General features: G+C 32.4%; 2 protein-coding genes across 2 annotated transcripts; one reads left to right on the plus strand and one right to left on the minus strand.

The window, feature by feature from the left end:
- The first annotated feature begins 566 nt into the window (after positions 1-566).
- On the plus strand, positions 567-4,810 carry LOC130808904 (transcription factor MYB62-like). The gene is made up of 3 exons (XM_057674456.1): positions 567-851; positions 1,358-1,487; positions 3,926-4,810. The coding sequence occupies exons 1-3, from the start codon at positions 668-670 to the stop codon at positions 4,425-4,427; spliced, it is 816 nt and encodes a 271-aa protein (XP_057530439.1). The 5' UTR covers positions 567-667; the 3' UTR covers positions 4,428-4,810.
- A 6,068-nt stretch (positions 4,811-10,878) lies between these two features.
- LOC130807745 (glutamine--tRNA ligase, cytoplasmic-like) lies at positions 10,879-24,709 on the minus strand. The gene is made up of 23 exons (XM_057673067.1): positions 24,261-24,709; positions 24,113-24,163; positions 23,910-23,981; positions 22,891-22,990; positions 22,707-22,802; positions 22,401-22,462; positions 22,186-22,287; positions 22,009-22,104; positions 21,064-21,216; positions 20,924-20,979; positions 19,800-19,890; positions 19,629-19,715; positions 19,270-19,467; positions 19,076-19,174; positions 14,709-14,840; positions 14,415-14,551; positions 14,044-14,143; positions 13,869-13,964; positions 13,632-13,732; positions 13,452-13,557; positions 11,994-12,083; positions 11,784-11,913; positions 10,879-11,225 (listed from the first exon to the last, which is right to left on the minus strand). The coding sequence occupies exons 1-23, from the start codon at positions 24,393-24,395 to the stop codon at positions 11,131-11,133; spliced, it is 2,385 nt and encodes a 794-aa protein (XP_057529050.1). The 5' UTR covers positions 24,396-24,709; the 3' UTR covers positions 10,879-11,130.
- Positions 24,710-26,085: the final 1,376 nt, after the last annotated feature.

Raw genomic sequence — 26,085 nt, forward strand, 5'->3', positions numbered from 1 at the left:
ATATTTCAAAAATAAAAAACCATAATTATAAATTTTATATAATTATAATTATTCATTTAAATCTTATTCATAATCATTATTTTGTTTTATAATTAACTAGTCTACGCATTATAGATTTTTTATAATAGTATTTATCTCAATAAAATTGTTATATTTTCTTTTACATTTATAAGAGCTTTTAAGGAGAATGTTAAAATGTTGATTAGTGTGATTACCAGCAAGCTTACTTTTCAAATGAAAATTAGTTAATTATTCAAATTATTTTTTAAAATTTATCCCATTTAACTAAAAAAACTTTTACATAAAATGACTAAAGAGGATAAACTCAAAGAGATGAAGCATTAACAATTAAGTTATAATTACTTTACTATATGTTTATATTCTGATTCCAATAACCAAATTAATGAAACTACAAATACACAAAAGAAAAACAATTGTTCTATTTTTAGAACAAATAATTAAAAAAAATTTTTTTTTTTTTAAAAAAACAAGGTTATAAAGCATGTGACACAAACTTGTACTTTTCAAAGCTAAAATAATAATCTTCTCACTTTATAAATGCCAAATGGACTGTCACAAACAATATATCACTCCTTTTAATCAACAACACAACACAAGTCTAAAAAAACCAGCCTTAAGTCCCAAGTCCCAATTCCCACATACCCAAATGAAAACAGAAAGTAGTTGTAATAATACAAACAATGAAATCCAAACAGATCATAAGAATCATCATCAACAAGAAGAACAAGAATTAAGGAGAGGGCCATGGACACTTGAAGAAGATACTTTACTCATTCATTATGTTGCATGTCATGGTGAAGGTCGCTGGAATCTTTTGGCTAAATCTGCTGGTAAATTTTTAAAATTTATTATATTTGTAGTTGATATTCGAACCCATAACCTCTTCTTCGTTGGCTTTGATATCATGTCGGGATCTGTTGTATAATGTCAAAAAACATACTTAATCAAAAGCTTAAGCTGATGGTTGAGGCTCTAAGATATGTTATATACTCTAACACGTCCTCCTAACATTAGAGTCCTTTGAACAAGTTGAACAAGTTGAATAAGAGGTGGTAGATGTTTGAACCCGTGACCTCTTGTCACATTAACTCTGATATCATGATATCATGTCGAAGGACCAATTAAACTAAAAGCTTAAGTTGATAGTTGAGGTTTCGGATATGTTATATACTCTAACGTATACTCTAATAGACCTGAATAAGGGTAAAGACCTTGATCATAGTTGCTTTTATATATATTATAAGCGGGATATACCGGGTTTGATTTAAGATTAATTGGTAATTGATTTGATATGATTAATGAAGTAAATAATATTGTATTATATTGTGATGGTTAGGATTGAAAAGAACAGGGAAAAGTTGCAGATTAAGATGGCTTAATTATTTAAAACCAGATATTAAGCGTGGAAATCTTAGCCCACAAGAACAACTGTTAATCCTCGAACTCCATTCTAAGTGGGGTAACAGGTATGTAGTATTTACTTATAAAATCAATTAATCAAACTCTTAATTTTTACTATTATTGATTTCTATTAATGTATTTTTTAATAATTAATGACATGCATGTGTGACATACTTCTATATGGTTAAATATGGTTTAATCCTTTCTTTAATCTTTTCTCTTTGTATTTTATTTAATACTCCCTTCGAACCAATTTAGTTGTCCTATTTCCTTATTTGGTAAAGTCTTTTTAGTTGTCTCATTTCTATTTTTGTCAATCTTTTTTTACCTAAATATCCTTTAATTACGAATATATCCCATATACCTTACTTACCCAACTACTCTTCAATACTTACCCTTTACTTACTTACCCTTTTTAATGGACCCCACACCATTTTTAATAACCGTGCCCAAACAAATGGGACATCTAAATTGGTTTACAAAACAACATTGATTCTTGAAATACTTAAATAACATTAATATAAGATTTTAATAAGAAAAAAGTTGAATAAAAATATATAAAATATATATAGTCGATATACCAATTTATTATTTTTCCTAATTACTATCTTCTTTTTGAAATATTTGTTACACAATTATTTTTTGGTATCTCAAGATATTAATAATCTATGTGCATTGGATTACTTAATACAGTAAAGTGCTGACAAGTATAATGGAATAGAAGTAATGTAGATGTTTAAACTTAAAATCATTTAAATGGTTTGGTTTATATTTTATTGAATATAGTTAAAGATAATTACATTGAAAAACCTAATTAAATTAATATGGTGATGCCTCACGAGATAAATTTTACGGCTTTTAATATATAAAATGATAACATAATATTAATATAATATAATTACTCCTATAATTTTATTTATTTATTTTAATAAATTAATATCCCTGACTGAAAAATAGGTGATTTGATAAATAATTGCATGGTAATATTTTTTTACCTTAATTATACTTCCTCAGTTTCATTATACTTGTTACATTTGACTATTTACGCAATTCAATGTGATATTTTGATTATTTATATATTAAAATATACACATTTAAAAATTACAAAAGTTTAATATTATGAAAGTATGCGATTAGACGATTCAAACAAAATCTCATTTGTCTATATTTTTTGTTACAGTACATTAACCGCAATATATGAAATAAGCTTGAATGATGAATAGTGTCAAGAATCATAATATAACGAGTATTTCAAATCGGAGGAAGTATAACCTTAGCTTTAGTTATTCATTTAAAGATGAATGTGAAATACAGTACTTGTAGAATATATTGTACATACATGTAACATGTACTTCCGTTCCATTATACTTGTTACATTTTACTTTTTACGCAATTCAATGCACAATTTTGATCATTTATATCTTAAACTACACTTAGCTAGAAATTATAAAAATTTAATAATATGAAACTACGTGATCAGACGATTCAAACAAGATCCCACTTGACTATATTTCTTCTTATACATTAGTTGTTATATATAAATTAAGCTTGAACGATAAATAGTATTCCTAAGTCTAATGTAGCGAGTATTTTAAAACAGAGGAAGTATATGTCAATCAGTGTCCTAATCTATTTAGTAGACTATAGAGGATGTGAAGGATCCAACTCACCTCAAAGCATACATTGTGAATTTGTGATGCTACATCTACGTCTCACAGTATTTTAGAGAGCAAAAACGTGTACTACTACTATTTATATTCCATATCATCATTATAATAAAATACTCTGCTTTCGGCTCTGTCCCATGACATTTGCTATCATTATAAAATTTGAGCTAATCAACAAAAAATAAATGTGAGTTAAAAAAATGTGATTTATTGTGCAAGAAATACTTGGCTTAATGTAAATTTAAATGTGTATATTAAAATTAAAAAGAACATTTAAATTATGATTAAAAATAGAACATTTGAATTATGATTAAAAATAGAAATATAGCAAACTTATGAGAGAATATAGAACTCATATGTCCTTTTGAATTTCAATTTGCAACTTGATGAGTATTAAAAAAAGGAAATGGAGCATTTCCAAGAAAAGGAATTACTCTAGCAAATAAGTAAAGTATCTACTTCCTCTATTCTATAATACTTATTATTGATAATAATATTTTCTCACATAATATGTCACATTTGACTACGAGTATTTTAGAATGGAGAAAGTATGAATATTACACACAAAAATAAAATTTATAGCAAATGTAGGGGAGAGAGACGGGGGAGTACGTACTTAAGTCTTTGCCTTTACTATTGTTTTTGACTCTTTATTTGTAGTAACCGCCAAAAATGCTTTTTTTTCACACTTTTTAGAGGATGCGGGTAATACTAGTTTAGTAAACTTTAAAAATATTTACAATATCATACAACCTTATTTTTACACTATGATTATGATATCAAACTACAACATGTTATTCTTAATCTGATCTATACACTAATCCGATGCATAACAGATGGTCGAAAATAGCGGCGCACCTACCAGGAAGAACAGACAACGAGATTAAAAACTATTGGCGAACACGGGTGCAAAAACAAGCAAGACAATTAAACATGGAATCCAATAGCCAAAGTTTCATAGATGCAATAAGATGTTTTTACATGCCAAGACTAGTTGAAAAAATAGAACAAAATTCAAGTGATGATGAAATAATATCTGTAAGTCCTGATAATCAATCACAAATTATATTATCAAATAATTCAATATTAGTAGACTCAAACGCCAGCCTGTCATATCAACATCAACAACACCCAACAAGCAGTAAGAGCAGTCCCTTAGTACTAGATGATCATGAGCCTGGTCATAGCTGTGCTTATGACGTGGACATGAGTGCTTCCATGCCATTATCTGATGTTCCATTCGATGGATGCCACGTGGAGAGGAATGATTGGATAGGGAATGACATGGCTGGGGATACCATGTGGGATTTGGATGAGTTATGGCAATTTAGGAAGTAGGGGCCTAATTCTTTCTAAATGAAAGCCGCCTCTTTTTTACATGGGCTTTTATTTCGTGTTTAGTCTATCTTTGAGTTTGCTATTATGAATAGTATTTTATTTTTATAATATGTTATTTTCAGTAGCAAACTTAAAAAAATAGGGTAGTAGTATTACTATCAGGGAGTACATTGTACGCTATATAAATGTATGTATTTTTTTTTTTTGAACTTGGAACTATGAATAGTCTTTTTGGATTATAAATGTATGTAAATACAATGTTTTGATTTTCTAGGTGTGCATACCCAAGTTTTATGGGTTAAATGTTGTTAACTATACCAAAGTATAGTAGTAAGTACTTCTATTAGTGATATAAATATATATTTATTTGAATTTCCCATAAATTTTTGTGATTAGTTTTTTAGTTTTGATTTGATATCAGAAAAAGTAACAATAAAAATTCAAATTTGTATAAATCAAAAAAGATAAGAGCACGTGAGATGTAGAAAAATATATTTAAAAATATAAAAAAAATATAACAAATTTAAATAGACGGACTAGATTTGTAATGATGCTGATAATTGTGGGGATGGGACTTAGAAAGCATAATAATCAAGAGAAGAATGAAATGATTTGCGAAGTTACCACATTGTGAGTAGAAGATCAAAGGACAAGTCACTTATAAAGACAAGATTGATGATAAAAGGTATGGTCAGTGATGCAATTATTGAATCATAAGAAAATGACATTACTCATATTTCCTACAATTGTACAATTGAAAAGGTCTTTGTAAATAATAACCGTTATTTGTGAGGTCTATAAATTACCCTTATGTGGTAGGATTTGATAGAATTAGAATTTTGTTATTTTAATTTATTCATTTTTTTTATTTTATTATTATTCTTTTTGTCTTTTTATGGTGATTACAAATTATGGTGATTGATTAGGATTAGGAATTTTTGATTAGAAATTATCTCACCTTCCTCCGTAGTATGTCCCGTTAAATTTGTCTTATTAATCATAATTTATATTATTTTTTAATTCTCAGTCACGCGCCTAGTTTAATTTTTCTTCTTATTCACATACTTCCTCCGTTTTTTTACTTGCATTATTTATTATTTGAAGTATTTTGCATATTGCGGCTATCATACGAGAAAAAAATATAGTCATGTAAGATATGATTTTATTCATCTTATTGCTTATTTTTATAATATCAAATTTTATTATTTTAGTTATTTATAACTTTAGATATAATCAGTTTGACAAATAATATCCAAAAAATATTTATATGCAAGTAAATACGAATGGAGGAAGTATTTCTCATACAACTACATATTCTTTATTTTTGTCTCAATTTTTTGATTTTCCATCCAAATACATTTGAGTAAATTTAGCGGGACAGAGAGTAGCTAGGTACTACTAGACACTAGTAATATAGCTAGATGATTGAAGAACCTTAGCTAGGAGGTGGAGGGGTGCCATTACATTCACATTGCAAAGCCGAAGAAGTGCATCCACCTTGTTTCCCTTAAACATAGTAATGGGCAAAGCCACATGGGGGCCCGGGAAGGCCCGACTTCCCTGGCCGAAAATATAATTTTTTGCAAATTTGGCATTGCTTCTTTCCCTACTGATATGATATATAGTTTAAAGAAAGTAAAATATAACAATGTCGTGTAAATTTCGGATCATCATGTCAATTTTGAACACCTTATATTATAAATAATTTTCTAGTATATCGACAATTTGGTCCTTCCTAATTTAAAATTCTGACTTCGCCCCTGCACATAGTGATTATCTAGCTTTCTCTCAATTAATAATATATATAATATAAAATAAAATACTTTTATATGAATGAAACTGAAAGTGAATTTATAAATAAGATTATAAAAGAAATTATAAATCTTCATGTAACGTTATAGTTTATTCATAATCCCAAACTGAATTGTCAAATATCAAATTCAAATCTTGAACTAACAAAGTCGAAAATGTCAATTGTTGACAACTAATCAACCCAACAAAATATTTAATTGATAAATGACATATTGCGAGGATAAATGTCATTCTATGGCAAATCAAATGATGTAGAGAGTAGCATATTTGTACTTTTTTCTCCACAATTATAATTGTAAAAATTCTGTATATGCTTGGTTTACAATTTTTTATTATGCACCAACCTAATAACAGTTGTTATCCAAACATAGTGTGAACAGCCTAATAATAAAGTTATACTATGTTTTGATAACAATTTGAGAGAAAAAAAAAGAAGGGAAGGTGAAGGGAGGAAAGAGAAAGGAACGGAAGAAAAATAAAAGGAATGTAGCTTCGTCTGTTTAGGAGGAAAACAGAAGGAAAAATAAGAAATTTCCTTCAAATTTTTTCAACTCTAAAGAAGACATTAACAAAATTATTTATCTAATCTCTCCAAACCCTTCCCTTCCATTTTGTTATTTAAATAAGAGATTTTTCATCTCTCTTAATGTCTTATTTCCCTTTATGTCCTTCCATCTAAACACACCGTTAAGGTTGATACAATACATATAGAGAAAAAACGTTGCAACGGTTGCGATTGCGGTAACGAAACAGTGATACAGTAACAGGAGTGATGCGTTTATCGTAATGCCTAAATATCAGTCGAAACCAAAAAATATCCTTTAATATGACTCAGAAAACAATTTTTTACACCTTCACAACGCAAAAAATATCAATTTATTTTTTTAAAAACCTTTACAAGGCAATCAACACAACATAGTACGGCCTTATTTTTTAGACTATGATGCATGTAACTTGAATGAAATCGTTAAGTATTTTCTTCGATTGCGGTGGGACTACTCTTTGATGGTGAAAGAAGTCATTTCAAAGTACTACTAAGCACTAGTATTATCTATTTAATCAAGCAATCTCATGGGCGGCCGTGACACACGGAAGTTTTCCTTTCTAAGGACGCATTTTTCAACTTCCATTCAAACTTGATTCTCACGTTTCACTTTCAAATATTTCTTAAGTATAATAAAATAGAATATTAAAAAAATTAAGTAAAAGTGGTAAAAATATTTATTTAACGAAAAGTTAAAAAAAAATATGTAAATAAGATGAAAATATAAGTTAAATATATAGATGAAATAAAAAAAATTATCTATTATGACCGAAAAATATTAACAAATTGTAAAATGAAAAATTAAACTAATTTCTAATTTTTTTAGCGGAGGAAATACTACTCCTTGTTCCTTTTTTTTTTTTTTGCTAATTTTGATCATATATTTTGTTTTATGACCCAAAATATGATTATTAATTTAGAATTATAATTGTGGTATTACTAGTATTAGGAATTAGATTAAGAATTTGATATTATAAGGACTCCGATGAGTGTGATTAGAGTCGTGAAAATGGTATTATGAGTTGATTTTAAAGCTGATAAAGTAGTTGTTTAGATGATAATAATATAGTCAAATGAGCAACCGATTATATCATTAAAGTATCAGTGTGCTTTAATATTAATTATTAAGCTTTTGCATTAGTTCTAATTAATCGAGTTTAAATAACTAATTAATTCTGATTTGATACTCCCTCCGTTCTTTTTTGATCTTCCATATTACTATAACGGGTAGTTTCAAAAGTTTTTCCACTTTAGAATACTTTCTATTTTTAGAAAGTTTTTATCCACTTTTACCCCTTAAAACCCCCCTTTTCTTTTAATGTACGCCTTTTCTTTTATTTATAATTATTTTCTCTCTCATACTTTCAATACAATCATTACTTCACACTACTATTTAATTAAAATAATACCCACTACAACCTCACACTTCCAATACAATCATTACTTCACACTACTATTTAATTAAAATAATACGCACTATAATCCAAAAATTCTATTTTTCTTAATATGTGTGAAAAACTCAAAGTGGAAGATCAAAAAAGAACGGAGGGAGTATAAATCTTCCAGGTCTTGCTATCATAAGTAGGAAGCGAATCAACATGTAATTTTTTCAGAGAGGGCCCAATTGCTTAATGATGAACAGATTTCTTAGCTTGATCTTTTCATTGGGAATGAAAATGATATTAAAGAGGCAATGTTTTCAATTCCAAAAAATAAATCTATCATCATCAAACCTAGTATATACCACTCATAGGAAAATTATAACCAGAATTTGAAGAGGAAAGACATACGACATACAACATACGACATACGACAACACACACCCATGATAGAGAATTCCAAAAAAATAAATCCCTTGAGCTTAATGGCTATGGCAGTACCTTTTTCAAAAGTTAGAAGAAATAGACCCAGTAAAAGATTTTTTTGGATCAAAGGAAAATGTGAAAAATTAAAAACATTAAGACAAAAATTCAAAAAAATGAACAAAATAATTCAACTTTCAACTTATTTCCAAAAGTAAGTGTACAATTCCCAAACATTAAGACAAAATATCAAACAGTTGTTCGCAGTTAGTAACTGTAAACGCGAACAACTCAAAAAAAACAAACTAGTTGTTTCCACTTAGTAACTGAGAATAGCTTTGACTTTTTTTGACCTAGTCGCAATTACTAACTTCAAACAGCTAGGGTTTTAAGAAGTAGAAAAATGAGAAGGAAAGAAAGTTGCTGCGCATTTGTGCAGCTATCTGTTCGCAGTTAGTAACTGCAAACAGACCCAAATCACAAATTTGAGATTCTCTCGCTTAGTTTTGGAAATAAGTTAAAAGTTGTATTATTTTGTTCTTTTTTCTGATATTTTGTCTTATTGTTTTCAAATTTTCGGAGCGCTTGGGCATAGCTAATCTAACTCTGATCCAAGTTAGATCCAAAAGTTCCTTACCCAAATTTCCTAATGATATATTTGGCAATTTGAAATTCATTTCCAAATACTGAATTGGCACAAATATTATGTCCTTAAATTTGAAAATATGAAATTAGATCAATTCCATAGTTTTCAAATGATAATGACCAAGTATTAAAATTTGAAAATTCTAAGTATATAGGTATCATTTACGATTCATAAATTTGAATATCAAAATTAAATTTCCTATTTTCAGACACTACCTAAGTGATTTTAGGTCAATAATTGCTACGATACTAGGGGTACAAATTATTTGGTTCAATCTGGTTTGACACTAAAATAAAAACTTTAATTAAAATACCCGGATCATGATCTAGGCAAGCACAAGCCAATAACGAATTGACAAGGAAAACACTTAAAAGGTGGATAATGGAGTACAACCTACACATTAAGGAGAGTAGGATACGAAAAACTTGATTTTCTTCATATGTTTCACCTATCAAAAATATAAGTTGCTTTTCTCCAATAATTATCCAAACATTGGAGTATTGATTAATAACATACAATAATGAGTCCTATCCAAAATTAACAAGGATGGCTTTGGACTTAAGTTTAAAAAGGTCTTCAATCAAAACTGTTGGATTAAGAATTACTTCAACTACTTTTCTTTTCAGTCTCTTCTTTTGACGTATTGTATTTGTAACAAAAAAGTTTTTTACCTCTCCATATTAATCATTTCTTTGACTTTGTAACATTTCTATTTAAGAATACTGTACTTATTTCTTTTAAAATTTTTATCCATACATCTTATCTATTTTTCCTCATTTTTAACCCTACCCATACAATTCAATGGTCTCCATCAACTGAACCTTTTTTTAACCTTGAGCAAGTACAATCTATAAATAAATACCAACAAACTCATTCTCATCAAAACTCAACTTGACCGGATTTTCAAGTCAAGTTAGAAAATAATGCACATTCAAAAATCAATCTCACCCTACTCGATCCTCAACCAATCGAGATCAACTTCTATCCGATAAATCAGTTAAATGACCACAACTTGCAATGCTCGAGCCATAACTGATTCTAACCATAACAAACTCCAACTTACATCAGATGTTCCACCCACTCAAACCTCAAGCAAACCAGATTGTAAAGGATACAAACTAGAAAAAATGATTGAATACGCATGACACATCTATTTAGTTGCCTCCAAATCCCTCTACCTTCTCTACTATCCAAACAAGAGTTTTTATCCCACCCAACTCATCTCCTTCGTTCCTCCTCATTTCCCTTCACAATCAAAATAAGTGCTAGTGTCCAAAAAGACTAGGTAATGCTAGGTGAAGTGATTTTCATAGTGGTCAGACTGGTCACCTAACAGATTAGGGTGATTTGATTAAAGTGTTTGGCATCAGTTTTTTCATAAGTGTTATTGATAGAATAGGGCACAAACCCTTAAATCCGGGCTATCACTCTCTACTACAATGTAGAAAGCGTTGGTATTGGAACTCCACGTAGGGATGGAAAAACAGGCAAACGGGTGTGGAATGCCCTCCCCATACCCACACCCATACCCACACCCACACCCACACCCACACCCACCCAAAATTTTCATACCCACGTTTGATGCTTATACTATCCCTTTAAATAAGTTATTAACATAAAAATCAAAGTGAAAGTTTTTTGGAAATGTTGTAGCGAATTCAAAGGGAGAGAAAAAGTATTATTATCCATTATCAATGTTTCACAATGTCGATAAGCAAGAACACATGAACACTGATTGATTCTCAACAATTGTGTAGAAAGAGAGATGTAGTTGTTACAAGCAATTCTTTTTTTTTTTTTTACCCTTTTAGGCTTTAAAGTATCAAATCATACAAAAATTAATCCAAAAATCTAATTCAACAAAAAGTTTAAGTTCAAAACTTAAAAAGGTAAACCTGGCTATTTGCCCCCTTTGGTATAGGTGTCTCTTAATGTCACTGTTCGATTGAATACCAATTTCTCAGGTGTGGAGTCCTTATCAACAGAAAAATAACCTGAAATCAAAATAATTTAAATAAAGAAAATTAAAAAATAGTTTCTTTGAAAAAGAGATAACTAAATATCCAATTAACGATCAATTTCAGTTGGCCACATAGCTTCTATTTTGTTACTAATGAAATCTTTATCTTAGTAACCAAATAACTCTTACTGAACTTAAGATATAAATGATGCAACTCAATGGTAAACAAGAATGTTACAAGGTACTTCTTTGTCCCATGGAATTAGCAACAAGTACATTTTTCCAATTTATTAATGTTGTTTGGTGAAAAAATATTTGAAATGCGCGGATGGGATGAAAAGATAAATTGAATGTATAGATGGGAATTGAAGAAAGAGTGCATAGTCATTTCCGAAATTGAAAATGAAGCACAATTTGTCAGGAGGATCATAAAGGAAAATGTTGTAAATTCTATGGGACGGAGGGAGTACAATGAACCTTGATGTGCAGTTCTATATGCTTATCAAAATATTCAATGCAGCCATTCCATGTAGGACATAGGGCATTTTGTTGTTTTGTGTTATTTCAACTAGGAGAAAATGTCCAAACATACCGAGACGTTCGAATTGAAATCGGTCGCCCAGTACAGCCTCTCGAAGAGCGGAAACAGCATATGCATCAGATATGACAATCTTGGAGTTGGGGTTTAAATCTCCAAGCCAATCATCAAGTTCAGCCGGATTCTGAAAATTGAATAATTTATTCATTAAGATTTGCCATTAATTATGTAAATTGGTATCCAACTACAGGAGATATAACTTACCTCAGATTTGAACAGTTTATCGAAGAGTCTGACCTCCACTCTCAGTGGATCAACACCTGGAGAAGGCTCAGCAACCCAATGGAGGACACCCTTCAAAATATGCATGCACTAATCAGCTCATTACAAGGAAAAAAAAATTAATAAATTTGTTACACCTTTGGAGACGATAGCAATCAAACGATCCAGCCTCATTTTTTCTTGAATTGATTTAATATTTTTAACCATCCTAGAACCCAGCTCATTAAACAGTTCAAGTAGTCAAAGTGGTGAACAGATATTGACACAATGCATTTAAACTTTAGCAATCACGAGTCAAGCAATGGCACCTTCAAGTCTTATGCAGAAGTTTTTAACAAAGAGATTGTTAAGATAATGTGCTTTTGTATTTAATAACCTTAAGCCAAGAGTCATAACAAGCAAGTAAGCAACCCTTACTATAAGGCGGGCTCTTTTTGAGATACCTATGCTAACGTTAACAGAAGCATATACAGTACATGTATCTACTGAACATGTAGAATCACTCAAACCACCTTTTTACACAAGTACATCCCCATTCCAAAACAATGTAGATCTGACATTTGATCGCACAACCAACCTGAATTTAAGTGCACGACTTTATTCAAGTTTGTTCCTACAACAGTAAATACTTGCGCACCATGATAGCTTGTCAACAAAAACGACTAGGGAAATAGTGGCAAGAAAGATCAAATATGGACACGTAAAAATCCTCAACTTACTACAGCCAGCAAGACTGTTAGAAGAGGACTTCCGCTTAATACGGATGGGAAAAAGGAGAATTAACTGCATCAATTTGATCGTGTTTAGCATCTTCCACTACATGCACAGGAAGGAATGTGGAGAGATGGGATCATGAGAATAAAGACTAAAGAGAAGGTAGGCCAGTAGGTAACTTATAACGTGCATGGAGGATGTTAGAAAAACTTAAAGAGGGATTCCCTCGGAGTAAGTACTAGATAGAAGTGAATTGAGCACTGGATATAGATTGTGGGTTCACATCCAACCCTATCCTAACAGGGCAGACTTTAAAATTGCTGTCATTGAATTACTAAACATTTAAAAGCATTTGGGTCAAAGTTGCTTGCTCCTACAAAATAGCGATAGCCATAATCATTAGTCTTGCTCCGTAATTTTGAACAAGTTGGAACTTGGTTCTGATATGAAGTAATTTCTAGATCTAAAAATTAAAAATTTTCAAGCATATTAGCGATACAAGAAAAAGTAATCAATGGGCCAAACAGTGCTAAGCTATTTTTATTTATCAAAAGCACTCCTAAATAGAGTGGCGAAACGCCTCATAACTGCTCAAAGGACGGTTAATGGACAAGATACTTATGTAGCGTACAATTTGTCTTTCTAAAACTAGGCAAACAAACCCTTGCAAAAACACAACAAACAGCAAGTGCTATCAATTTTTAGTTTAAGAGTTCAAAGAAAAACCTTGGGCTTTGTTTTCTTTTCAGAATCATACTCCACCCGAATTTCTACAACTGTTTCATCGTCCTCCCCAAAGATCACATCAGTGCATCGAATGGGATACGCATATCTGCATTTATACATAATCATATAATAAATACACCCAGTTATAAGAAGATAGTAAACACACGTTTTCCTCCATACCTCAATAAGACAGATTTTCCAGGAGCCAAACCATAATAATCCTTTGAATCCTTCATTCGAAAATCAGAACTTTCAATGTAAACCACATTGGAAAAAGGTACCTGAGCACAGAAGTATTTCAGTCTCCACCAAGTGATACGATATCTAAAGACCTCTTTTTATCATTTGAACACATAAATCTTGCAACTGAACACCCTTTCCCCAAAATAAATTTAATAAAAATATAAGATTCCTAACCTTGTATAATGCTGAGGTATCATTGGTCTGAGCATCTGGCCACTTCTTTGCATCAAGTTCAATTACTCTACCAGCTTCTAAATTAGTGATAACAACCTAAAACAGAGAACAGATAAGAAACATGGAGGAATGCTGCAATCATATGAATAGATCAACCATTGAATGTGTTACAGACCTTTAGTGGATGTAAGACAACCATTGTGCGAGCAGCCATTTTATTTAGCTCTTCTCTTACGTGATACTCAAGGCGATCTAACCGGATCAAGCTATTATCACTGCAAGAAAGCCAAAACATTTGAACATACAATAGATACATGTAATATTCAAGATTTGTTTCTCTTAAAAATCACAACAATATAATTCACTTAAAATAAATATCCTTCAAATGACTTCTATTACCATAACCATTAGATAAATAAGAAAATTTCTTTCGCATCAAGTATATAACCAACAATACTAAAATATCATTTACCGAGAGTATCTACTACTGAACAAGAGACAAAGTAAGAAAAAGAAAAACAAAGATTAAAAAAAAAAAAACTTCACCTTCTAGTGATCCCAATACCCCTAACAAAAGCATTTATAGCTGTTGGTGACAAACCCCTACGGCGCAAACCAGCAAGTGTCATCAATCGCGGATCGTCCCAACCATCCACATACTTTTCCGTGACAAGGCGATTAAGCTGTTAACATCATATTAAAATCAAATTCAGGAAGCTGTAACTAAAGCGCATGTACCCAAAATTGGTTGACTAAATTCATCAGCAATTAATGGATTAACAATACCAAGCCACTACCCCAATGCAATGAATACATAAATAAGCTAAGATGGATGCTTACTTTGCGCTTTGACATCACCGTATTTGTAACGTTCAACCGTGAATACTCCCAAACATGAGGCATATACAGGTCAAGTGCATGTAATAACCAATAATAGGAAGCCCGCCTTGTCTCAAATTCGAGTGTGCAAAGCTGTATCAAAAAATTGAACTTTTAAGGAAAAATATCACATGAAAAAAATCCCAGCTTGTACACTTATATCAATTGATAGATGTCACAGGTCTTCAATAAGGTTCAAAAATCAAAGGGGAAACAGCAGAATAATGAACCCACTCCGCATCATTACTATCCATATTCTCAACTTTGAGATTAGTATCAACAACATATCCCGACAGAAAAACATGAAATTTCCATAAATGCTTAAAATACAAAGTTTAACAACAGAATTGAATGAAAGAAATTACAAAGTGATACCCCGTCCATCTCAAATTACGAGCCCTATTTTCCCAATCGGGTTGTCTAAAAACATAAGCTGCATTCCTTACTTGGAGCGATGACCCCAAACTAGTTCCCACCTATCTACCAATACATTCCTCAATGATTCTCCAGTAGCCTTCTTCCTGCTTCTCTACAACATCCCCATCTCCACAACCACAACCATCATACTTGTTAGTTGCTCCACAACCACCACCATCGTATCAGCTTGTAGCTCCACTGTTGTTTCCACCCCTCTCGCTTTAGCACACCATCAATAAGCCCTTACTCACTCTTATAGATTCTCATTCGCTTATTCTCCATTTCCTCTCCTTTGATGAGGTGAACTTCCAGAACTTTAATACACAGATGTGACCTCTTGATGTTAAAATCTACCTGGAGGCTTCAGAAGATAACTTGCCTACCAAATTTGACCATATGAGGTTGAATTTTACCTAGTATTAGGGCAATTGGGAATTCATCATTGCAAAAAGGAAAAAGAGGGGATGGAGCCAAGAGTTTTTGCCTTTTGGTGATCTAATATTTGTTTATGGAGAGAGAGAGAGAGAGGGTGGGAGCAGGCTTGGCATTTGGAGGGAATAAAACTGGTAGGTTGTGTTTTACAGGCCTGTTTCTCTTTGTCCATCTCTAACAATGTCGTCCACTGAAGCTACGCAATTCGGTATCATAGTTTTGTGATGGACAAAGCAATTCTTTCTCGGGGGGGGGGGGGGGGGGGGGGGGGGTTGATAGTGACAGCATTATCATCACAACATGTCATCAACAGCATTAAGCCACTTGATTGTTTGGAAGAAGTTCACAACAGTTTAACATTTATACAACTTACAAAACTAATAAGACATTTATAAAACTTATTGACCTCAAGTGACTTAAGTGTGCTTGTGTCTCCAAAAACAGAAAACGAAAGCAAAAAAAAACATGTACAATAATTTTCTCCTTTTAACTACTACAGAGAAACTTAATATATTGATTATTTACATCACTCCTGATAACTAAGTTTACCGCATCTAGTGGGACAATATTTTGAGAAGACATATAACTATTAACCTAATTGCAACCAGTACAAGGGGATAACCTTGTTTATAAAGCACAACATGGATATTAAACAATTAAGCATTTCATCCCTCACTCTTAACCAAATCTCAAAAACTATCAAGACTTCCCAGTTCCTGCTCCAATTCGATTACATATTTTGTACAGATATCCTTGAATACAAAAATCAATCCAACGATGTGCCCGCAATAGAACCAAACTATTTATAAAATTCAAAACAGTAGAATTTCAACATTGAAAGTCATCTTGAATCATTCTTGATTAAGATTCAACAGCCACGAAGTACCAGAACAAAATTACATGACGATTTCCAGAACTACAGCAATATCAAAAAGATGTTTATAATTGCAAATTTAAGAGATGCAGTGATATTTCTTAATTGAGAAGGTTCATGTAAAGCAACTAAGCAACACCGATGCATCTTTCAAGTTTCCATACTTTTGATACTTCTGTGGGCCAAAGGAAGACATTATGGAAAAATTATTTCTATAAAATAAAAGTTAAGAAGGGAAATGAACCAAGATATAAGTGCAACCCTTACAGTTAACCATATCTGTTTAGTTGGAAAGGGAAAGGGACTGGAATTCCCTTTTCAGTAATTTATTAATAAATGACTTGCACACCCGGTCCCACCCCTCAACTTCTTCACCATCATGCTAAAAAACACTTCAGCACCAGCCCCACCATCTCCAACTCTGACCCTTCTAACCCACCCGCAGCAACTGCCACTCCACCAGTCATGACTCATGACTATAGCAAACTTTTCTTTTCTGTCGGCTAAAATCTAGAACCCTCAAGTACCCTTGAACTTGAACATTTCTAGACAAATTGGGAATCAAGGAACCATCCTACAACCAAAGATCAAGGAATAAGCTAATAGCATTCTAAACCGTCTGTCACATAATAATTTGAATAGAAAAGTTGCCAGTTTAATTTAGACAAAAAAATTCTTTTTATTATTCTTTTGTGGGGAGATTCCTTTTAAGAAAAATTGTGATGATAGATATGCAAATACAGAAGAATTTCTAATCTTATGCAGATACAAGAGATTATAATGGTGACGATAAATGTGTGGAAATGAAGGTATTTGATGATGACGATGGTTAAAAAATGGTGAAGTGTTGTTTGAAGATTACAATTGATAATATGATAGTTTTAACTTTGAGGTTATTATATAATACAAGGCCTAAACCTCAAAAGGCTTATTTCAAGCCTTAAATGGCATATTCGAGAACTCAAGTTTAACATATACTCTAAAATCTAAAATATCAAATTTCAAGTCTTAAATGACCAATTTCAAGCCTTAAAATGGCAATTTTTAGGCTTAAAAGGCCAATTCAAGACTTAAATGGCTTATTTAAAAGCTTGAGTTTAATATCTACTAGAAACGTCACAGTGTCATCCAAGCCTTATGGTCAATTCTAAGCCTTAAAATGGCAATTGTAAGACAATCGACCTTTAATTCTAAACTTGCTTACTCAAATAATACAAGAAATATTCCAAGCCACAAAAAGGCAATTCCAAGATTTAAAAAGCATATTCCAAGCCTTAAAAGGCCTATTCCAAAGCTTAAGTTTAATAACTACTCCAAACCTTAAATGCCAAATCCAATACTAAAATGCCGCATATACACCAATTTCAAGTTTAATAACTATTCCAAAGCTCTGCGAATTCCATTTCTCTCCCCTCTTCCAAAAAAGTTCCTTTGGCTCTTTACCCTCCAAGCAAAGTAAGGAAAACAATGGTGTTTTCAGCATAAGCATGGCACATTTTCGCACCATCAAACACCTCCATGAAATTCTCTTACATAAAACCAACTTACAAACCAGTCCTTTTCTATCTCAACACTCTTTCTTTCCTACCTTACTTCATCCAACATTTAAATCTTCATTTTTTAGCTTCCCTTTCTGTAGCACTTTACTTCCGTTGATGAAAATTCCTAAGCTCCAACGGTTCAACCTTTTAAAACTTCATTAGTATCTTCAACAAAACCCATTTACGGTTATCTTCATAATATGGTAGTAGATATCCTATGAAATCTAAATGCAAACCCTTAAAAGGGTGACTAGGTTTTATTATTTTGATTTGGAGAAAGTGCATAAAATTTGAGCCTTTTCAAATATATGCAAGGCATTCTGATAAGTCATACGTGCATAAAGAATTTTGGTTTTTTGTTAATTAAATGAGTACGCGACATAAGGGATTCAAAAAGAAATGCTAATTCCATGATATCAAAAGATTCAGAAGACTAAGATGAGGGCAAAAATTAAAAGGGTTTGTACGCAACTTTTACTTTTTAAGATAAACTAACTATGTTTAGGTGGCAAGGCGCCATCATTTATTTTCCAGCATTTCCTATCTTCATACTATGACATTCTAGTAAAAGTAAACACCCAAAGATTAAGAAGAAAGAGTGGAAGATGTGCTTTATAAATGGAAAAGGGGAGAGAAAACTATGTCAAAAGCCACCATAATGTTGACTTTCTGGTTAGGAGGCAAATTTTGGCTCTTAAGTGCTACTAGGCAAACATTTAAAAAGAGAAAGAGAAAACCAAAAAAGGGAGATGAAAGGGAAAAATAATTATAAATTAGAACAGAAAACATAAAACAATATAGATGTCTTTGATTGCAGTCTTGAAGAACAAAGAATATATAGTCGCTTAAATATTGTTTGGTTGCACTGTGCCAAAGTACCAATAGACTTAAGAAAGCAAAAACTCCTAATCCAAGCAATTACTTATAGTTATTAGGTACCTTGATACCAAAGGTTTAATGACAAAAAATCGATGTAAATGCAAAACAGGGAGGCAGGGGGAGAAAGAACAGTGTATTAAAATACTGTTAGTAAAGAGAGAGGGTGTGTGTGAAAAAAAACCTACTGAGTGGGTTATATTTTCCAGAGAATCAACAGTGCAATGCGCAAAATCATAGCTAGGGTAAATACACCATTTATCTCCTGCTTTAGGATGTCGGGCAAACTGCACAAAAAGATATAGAAAAGGGAAGTAGGGCAGATTAGCTTTCAAATAATACCATTTATCGAGCTATACACATAAATTTTCAACATGCTTGCCTTGATTCTGTATGCAATGAGGTCATACATATTAAAGTTGTCGCTCTGCATGTCTTGTTTCATCCTCAGTGTTGCCTTCCCTTCCTCAATCATCCCCCTTCTCATTTCCTCAAAAAGTTTCAAAGATTCTTCCACAGGTCTGTCTCTCCAAGGACCGTTCATCTTTTTCTCTCTGTACTCCTTTATCTCATCAGCAGACTGCAGTTGGACATAATAAGGAACCACTGATTTCAAGAATCAGGAGATTTAACATAGGAAGGAACAAACAACTTTGACAAAGACAAATTCCACTAACATAGCAAATGAGCAAAGTTTATAAGGGCAGATATATGAAGAACCAGAGACAAAAAAGTACCAACCTGATGATCAACATACGCATGACCCCGCTTAATGAGTTCAACAGCTAAATCGTACAAATCTTGGAAATAATCACTTGTGTAGGTTACCTGCAACACAGATGAGATAAGATGAAAATTCACAGTAGTTTGCAGTTGCACTTTAATACAAGCATGAATGAACAGTGGTACTACCTTGAATGGTTCCCATCCCATCCATCTGACTATATCTTTGATGTGGTCGATGTACTCTTGTTTTTCAGCCTCTGGATTTGTATCATCAAACCTGAATTGCACCAAAAATCATCAAAAATTAAAAGAATCATTGCACGATTTGTACAAGCCGGTGTTTATTTTCTGAAATTCATTTGCAAATTAAGCAAATATTCACGCTCCTATGCATGCAACGCAAATGCTTTTTTAATCTTTACATTAAGATACTGAAGCAATACAAGAGATTTGAAGCATGTGTACATATACCCACAGATGATAAAACAATAGAAAACAGAATCTTAAGAACATAACGCACTATTCAGAAATCTCTAACGCCCTTATTGAAATAGGAAAAAAGTTACAAGCAGATTGACTTGTTATGAAGTCACAACAGGTTCTTCTCTTAGGATTCAGGATTCTACTTCACACTATCTATCACACAAGATTTTTCTTAATTAGAGAAATCCAAAGATGAGAGTAACCTATTGTAGGATATGATAGAAATAAGCAACCCGGTCACCAAAAGTATAATACACATTTTCCAATATACTGCCCACCCATGTACCAATCAACAAGGACAAAGATCGTTTACTAGAACATGAGCAAACAAAAGTGAACATGGCATAGTTTCAAGGAGTCCTAATTTTGCTGAAGTTCACATCGAAAAAAGGACAAACACAGCCATTATCCAGTGCCTGCATTCTATGAAACAACTAGTGAATTGTGAACCAACAATTTACAACATAGTCCTCTACTATGAAAGTTGCAATAGTATTTTTTCCTTCAGTTGTTCAAATTTGTTGCAACATTTCCCATTTTTATTTAGGAATTCTGTCTCTCCCCTCATCAAATGGGCTCCTTTTGTTTCTCTATCTCTCCTTGTCACATTACTTCCTAAAAAATGATCCCATGTGCTATGTTACAAATAGAAAAGAACTTAGAGAAAAACATCAAATTCAATTTTTTATATAAAAAAAGTTGTCACAGCCCCCCAAAAAAGAAAAATAATAATAACTTAAAAATAGCATTGCAAAAGTTCCTCAAACAAGGTTTTTAAAAAATTCACGACTAACCAAATCATCAGAAAAAAAAACAAATATTTCTACCTTAGATAGCAGTATCCACCTCTGTCTTTCGCCAATCCAAAATCAACAAACATAGCCTGTAACAATGACTAATTGGAACATTACTCATCTAAAAGATTCACCGGCATCCACCAAAATGATAACAGCAAGTTACAAGTAACCTTAGCATGACCAATATGAAGGTATCCATTCGGCTCAGGTGGAAAGCGGGTAAAGACCTTTCCCCCCGTCACCTTCAAATGCTTCTCAAGAATCTCCCTGGTATTGCAAGCTCTAAGAATTGAACCATCACTGAAGAAAACTTCAGTATGGACCTGAAATATACAGAGAACCCAATAAAATCACTGCTCCTGAATGCACAAGGATATTACTCATGTTAGGATCAAAGGCCACACTTGTTCCTAACAGGAAAAAGTTGACAGAAAACCACATTCACCTTAATAATGTAGATAACGGCATAAAAGCAAAAATTGCAATGTTATTTTTATAAATTTGCGCTCTTCGTCGCCCTTTTACTTATGTTTCAATAGTTGACTAACCCTATGTTTGGATAGGAGTAAAATGAAGGAAATGAAAGAGGAAAGAAATGGAGGAATTGCATTTCTCTCATTTGGATAAAACTGGAGAAGGGAATTGGAAGGAAGAACACATTCACAATTTTAACAAAAAAATCCTTCCAACATAGGAAAGATTTGGAAGGAAAACGCACCACTCTCCCCTCCCCTACCCTCCCGTCCCCTATTATTCCAAAAATAATATCCCCTCCCTTCTTCTCCCCCTTCCTTAATTCCCTCCCCACCCCTCCTCTTCCTTTCTTTCCAAAAATATTATCCAAACATAGTATAAATAAAAAAAAACGAAGTCCTTATCTTAACTTCTTCAACCGGATTCACCAAAACATTGACACCAAATAAGTACCATGATGAAAAACTTAAAGCAACAGATCACATGGAAAATTTTGGATCAAAATATGAATAATGAAATAATAAAATATATTTCTATAGAGATATATACATGAATAGATAGCAAACAAAATTTCCTCACCATTTAGGCAGCACAAAAGTTAAGTATGAAAAAATATATAAAACCACATGAAAGTCTTCTACCTTAATATTTTCCTCTGGTGATGGAAAGATAGAGAATGGGTTAAGTTCTTCTTCAGATAGCTGCAAAGGAGCTACTGAAACTGCTGCAACTTGATCCTATACAAGATGGATAGCATGGAAAGTAAGCATACAATGTGGTGTTACTATATATCAGTATAGATGGTAGAAAATGTCCACCTCAACTTTGGAAGGCTTTTCCTTTTTCTTTTTGACTGGCTTTTCATCATCTGCTGCAGTTCTTTCACCTAATAACTCCTTTAGCTTTGTATCTACTACTTGCTGCAATATATGCAGATATGATCAATATGATAACAAAATGCAGAAAATATGAACATCAAAACATAATGTATTGACTCATCTAAAAACAAACAAGTGAAGAACTGAAAAGCTACCTTCACAATCTTTGGATCAGCCCATGCCTGTCTCTCTCGAACACGTCGAAATAAGTCCCCAACTGATAAGAGAATATAATAGAAATGTTAGCAGCTAATTATAAGCATTACATATTTACAAAGCTATATGATGAGATAATAACATTCAACTTAAGAAATTTGAAGATAAGAAAAGTAATATATGGTAAAGATAAGCGGCCACCAAAAAAAACCCTCCAGAAAAGTAAATAAGGGATGAGCAAGTAAAATGAACTTCGACCTTAATGAACATAAAACACAAATAGTGAAAACTAGAAAGATACAAACCATTTGTTTTATATCGTTGCTCCAAAATCAGTGTTTTACTCTCCTCAAATATTTCACCAACAGTACGCTCAATCTCTTCATTGGAAACTTCAATACCTGATAAAAAGGTATTTAGAAATGCAAACAAATCCAAAATTTTCATTGAAAACAAGATACTCAACCAAAATTTAATAAAATGTATTACCAACTCCACAAGCTTTTTCAAAGTCACTGCAGTTAAAATTTTCAGAACCAATACTTGAGAAGAATGTAAAAGCTGCTTCCAATTGAGCTGGTGTTTTAATCTACAAAAACCATGCAACTCTTAAATGCATCAAGCAGTAAACAAAAGTTTGACCACTTCATTTAATAGAATAAGAACCATACTTTGAAATTGATTGCATTACATCACCTAGAATTAGTTTTTAGAACTAGGTGGCACTAGAATGAGTCTCATCTATGTTAACTCAAATGCTCCTATGGTATGAATTTACTAATTTATACTTGAACAAATAAAAATTATTCCATGACCTATTTTTTTAATTCAGGGTAAGGTGAATCTCCTTGCATGCAAAAAGGGCAGAGGAGTTGATCTCTGGGTGGAAGGGAAGTCTGTCAACCCATATTCTATGTCCAACTCTTATGTAGTCATTCTCCAATTTATACCTCTATTTCTTTCACTCAACCAATTACAGGAATCCCAGACCAAACCACTAAGAGTCACAAATAGGATACAGTGCTCACATTTCTTTGCAAGCTATAGCCATAAAATATCATATTTTGCTCTCCAATTGACAAAATATAGGTCAGTAGGAAAATGCCGCAAAACAATATGTTTCTCCTCACCAGCGTCACTACTCCGGCAATCTTAAGGGGTGGTGGAGTACACCCAAACATCCTTCACCTCATCTAATGCGGATACTTTCTTGGAGGCAATTGGATGAAAAAAAGAAACAGCTCATGTTTGCCCAATCAAGCAGATAGCATCATCAAAGCTAAGAACTTTACAAATAACAATGATTCCTCAGTCCCTGAGCATTGTATTTCAACAGCTTATCATTTTACCACAGCAGTTTGATATAGTGTTTCTCCGTGCAGTAAGAAAATCATACACAGGAATATTACAAGATGGACAAGAGATATACTCCTAGTTAACTGAATTCACACTACTTCACTAGACAATACAAACAGAATAATGCACCAAAAAGGCCTCCACAAAATCACCTTCGAAGACACGATGTATTCAGCTACTACCGGCCTATGCACAAGAGCATTTGTGGGGAACTTTGTTGCAACCTACCATCAAAACAAACAGCAAAAACACTCAACTAAGAATAAAAAAAAAAGGGCCAAGAATAATCAAAGCAAAAAATTAATGCCTCACTAGAAAAAGTTCATGAATTACAACAAATAGCAAGTGATTTTACCGTGTAAAGAAGATTACCAATAGTCCGGTTGCATCCATCAGTAACACCAGCCTGATTTCCCACATAAATGAACAATCAAAAAATCAATAAATAAAACAAAAATAACCCAATTGTTTGAATCACAAATCGACAAGAAATGAAAGAATACCTCATGAATTACAGCCAAAAGATTACTGGTAACCTTAGAATTGGCAATAGTATTATGAGCAACCCTCTCATCCAATCCAATTTTCAGGAAAAGTTCAACTGCATTCTCTGAGTTCTCCGATAATTTCGTCGGCATGGTGAAGAACAGATTAGGGATTTAGGCACAAGAATCTTCGAACAAGTAGCTGCAGTCAAGTAGAATTACAATGCGTGCTTCACAAGCACAAATTTTAATTTATAATTATTATAATTTATAATTATTATTATTCCCTAATTTAGTTATTAAATTAGAAGAATATTTCGAAATGAATCTCACAGGAAGATCAATGAAGAATGGATTAACGAGGGTTTCTGGAATTGATTATTCAGATTAAGGCGGCGATAGAGTGGTGGTCTACTGGTCGAGAAGAAACAAAAACGGGAAATAGAACAGTTTGCCGTTTGGACGCCTTCTAAACCCTCACGGGGAATTTTGTTTTTTTAATACAAACGAGGTTGTCATACGGAAAATTTGAAAAAAATAAGATTATTTAATGATTTTATTTAAAAAATAAGTTTTGTGAAAATTTTATTCTTAAAATAAGCGTCCGTACATTCAAATCTAAGCTTGGTGTAATGTCGCTGTTACTAACAGCGAATTAAAAAAATATAATAATAAAAGAAAAAATTTAAAAAAATAGTTAAGCCTCAAGTCGCAACTACAGCGACTTAATGCGTTTTAAGTTTTTTCTTTGTCGTTTCAGTTACTTCCTCATTCCAACCTACGAGATTAAGGAGTTGACCAGTCAACCTTAAAGTTGCTGTTACTAACAACGACTTTAGACTTTACTAATTTTCTTTTTTTTTATTTCGCTGTTAGTAACAACGACATTACACCAAGCATAGGTTTGGATGTACGGACGCTTATTTTGGGAATAAAGTTTTCACGAAGCTTATCTTTGGAATACAGTTGTTAAATAATCTTATTTTTTTCAAATTTTCTTGTGATATGTGGCCCATTCATATGGATACGGAATACCCGTGGGTTCGAACCTACAAACCCACAGGTCAAGAGCGTTGACTTAGACATATATTTGGTGAGGTTCATTGTTTTTCAAAATCTTATGGTTGTATGAAGATTAGTCCATCCAATATATATGCAAGTCCACAACTCACTATTTTGTTGATATGAAATCTTGTCTCACACATGAAGTATTTTCAACATAAACATGTTGATTCTGTTGAGGAGAATACTTTTCGGATGATCTAAAAGTCTAATTGTTTGCTTTGGAACATCTTTTGCCACATCAGATCATTGTGTGTTCATATATGCCTCAGTCTCCTATTAAAGCAGCTTACGTTCTTTGATGCGAGCTCGTGTGCATAATACATTATAGTCCGATAATGACCCGACATTATCGATATGACCCGTTTAAAAGTGATTCAACCTTTACCCCTTGAGTCAACCCACCATATTAAACACATGTATCCACACTTGAAGCTCAAATTGCTTTCTTCATATATATATAAAAAATGCATAACGAAAATAATTTTTTTTGATAAACGGTGTACTTATTTATTTGTTAGTCTTTAGTCTTGTGCTTGGCTCATTTGTTGATTAATTTTTTACATAAACTTTAGACAACAAAATGACATAAATTTCAGAAAAAACAGATAATCAGCAATCTAACGTTTTCTAGAAATTTGCTACACAAACTGTATCAAATTAGCTGAATCTTTTTATAAAAGTTGGTGACTTACCCTCATAAACTTGGCTCCTCCCATGTTTCTCTTTGCTTATTGTCTGAAGTGCACGTGGAAAGAAAAAAGTATACACCATTTATAAA

Source organism: Amaranthus tricolor, chromosome 3 (genome assembly GCF_026212465.1).
Source record: "Amaranthus tricolor cultivar Red isolate AtriRed21 chromosome 3, ASM2621246v1, whole genome shotgun sequence".
NCBI lineage: Eukaryota > Viridiplantae > Streptophyta > Magnoliopsida > Caryophyllales > Amaranthaceae > Amaranthus > Amaranthus tricolor.

Coding starts and splice junctions, on each gene's coding strand:
- LOC130808904 (XM_057674456.1), top strand. CDS start 668: ATGAAAACAGAAAGTAGTTGTAATAATACAAACAATGAAATCCAAACA. Junction 852..1,357: donor TCTTTTGGCTAAATCTGCTG/GTAAATTTTTAA, acceptor TGTGATGGTTAG/GATTGAAAAGAACAGGGAAA. Junction 1,488..3,925: donor CATTCTAAGTGGGGTAACAG/GTATGTAGTATT, acceptor GATGCATAACAG/ATGGTCGAAAATAGCGGCGC.
- LOC130807745 (XM_057673067.1), bottom strand. CDS start 24,395: ATGCCGACGAAATTATCGGAGAACTCAGAGAATGCAGTTGAACTTTTC. Junction 20,980..21,063: donor TTCATATTGGTCATGCTAAG/GTTACTTGTAAC, acceptor TCATTGTTACAG/GCTATGTTTGTTGATTTTGG. Junction 19,468..19,628: donor ATGCGTATGTTGATCATCAG/GTTGGTACTTTT, acceptor GTCCAACTGCAG/TCTGCTGATGAGATAAAGGA.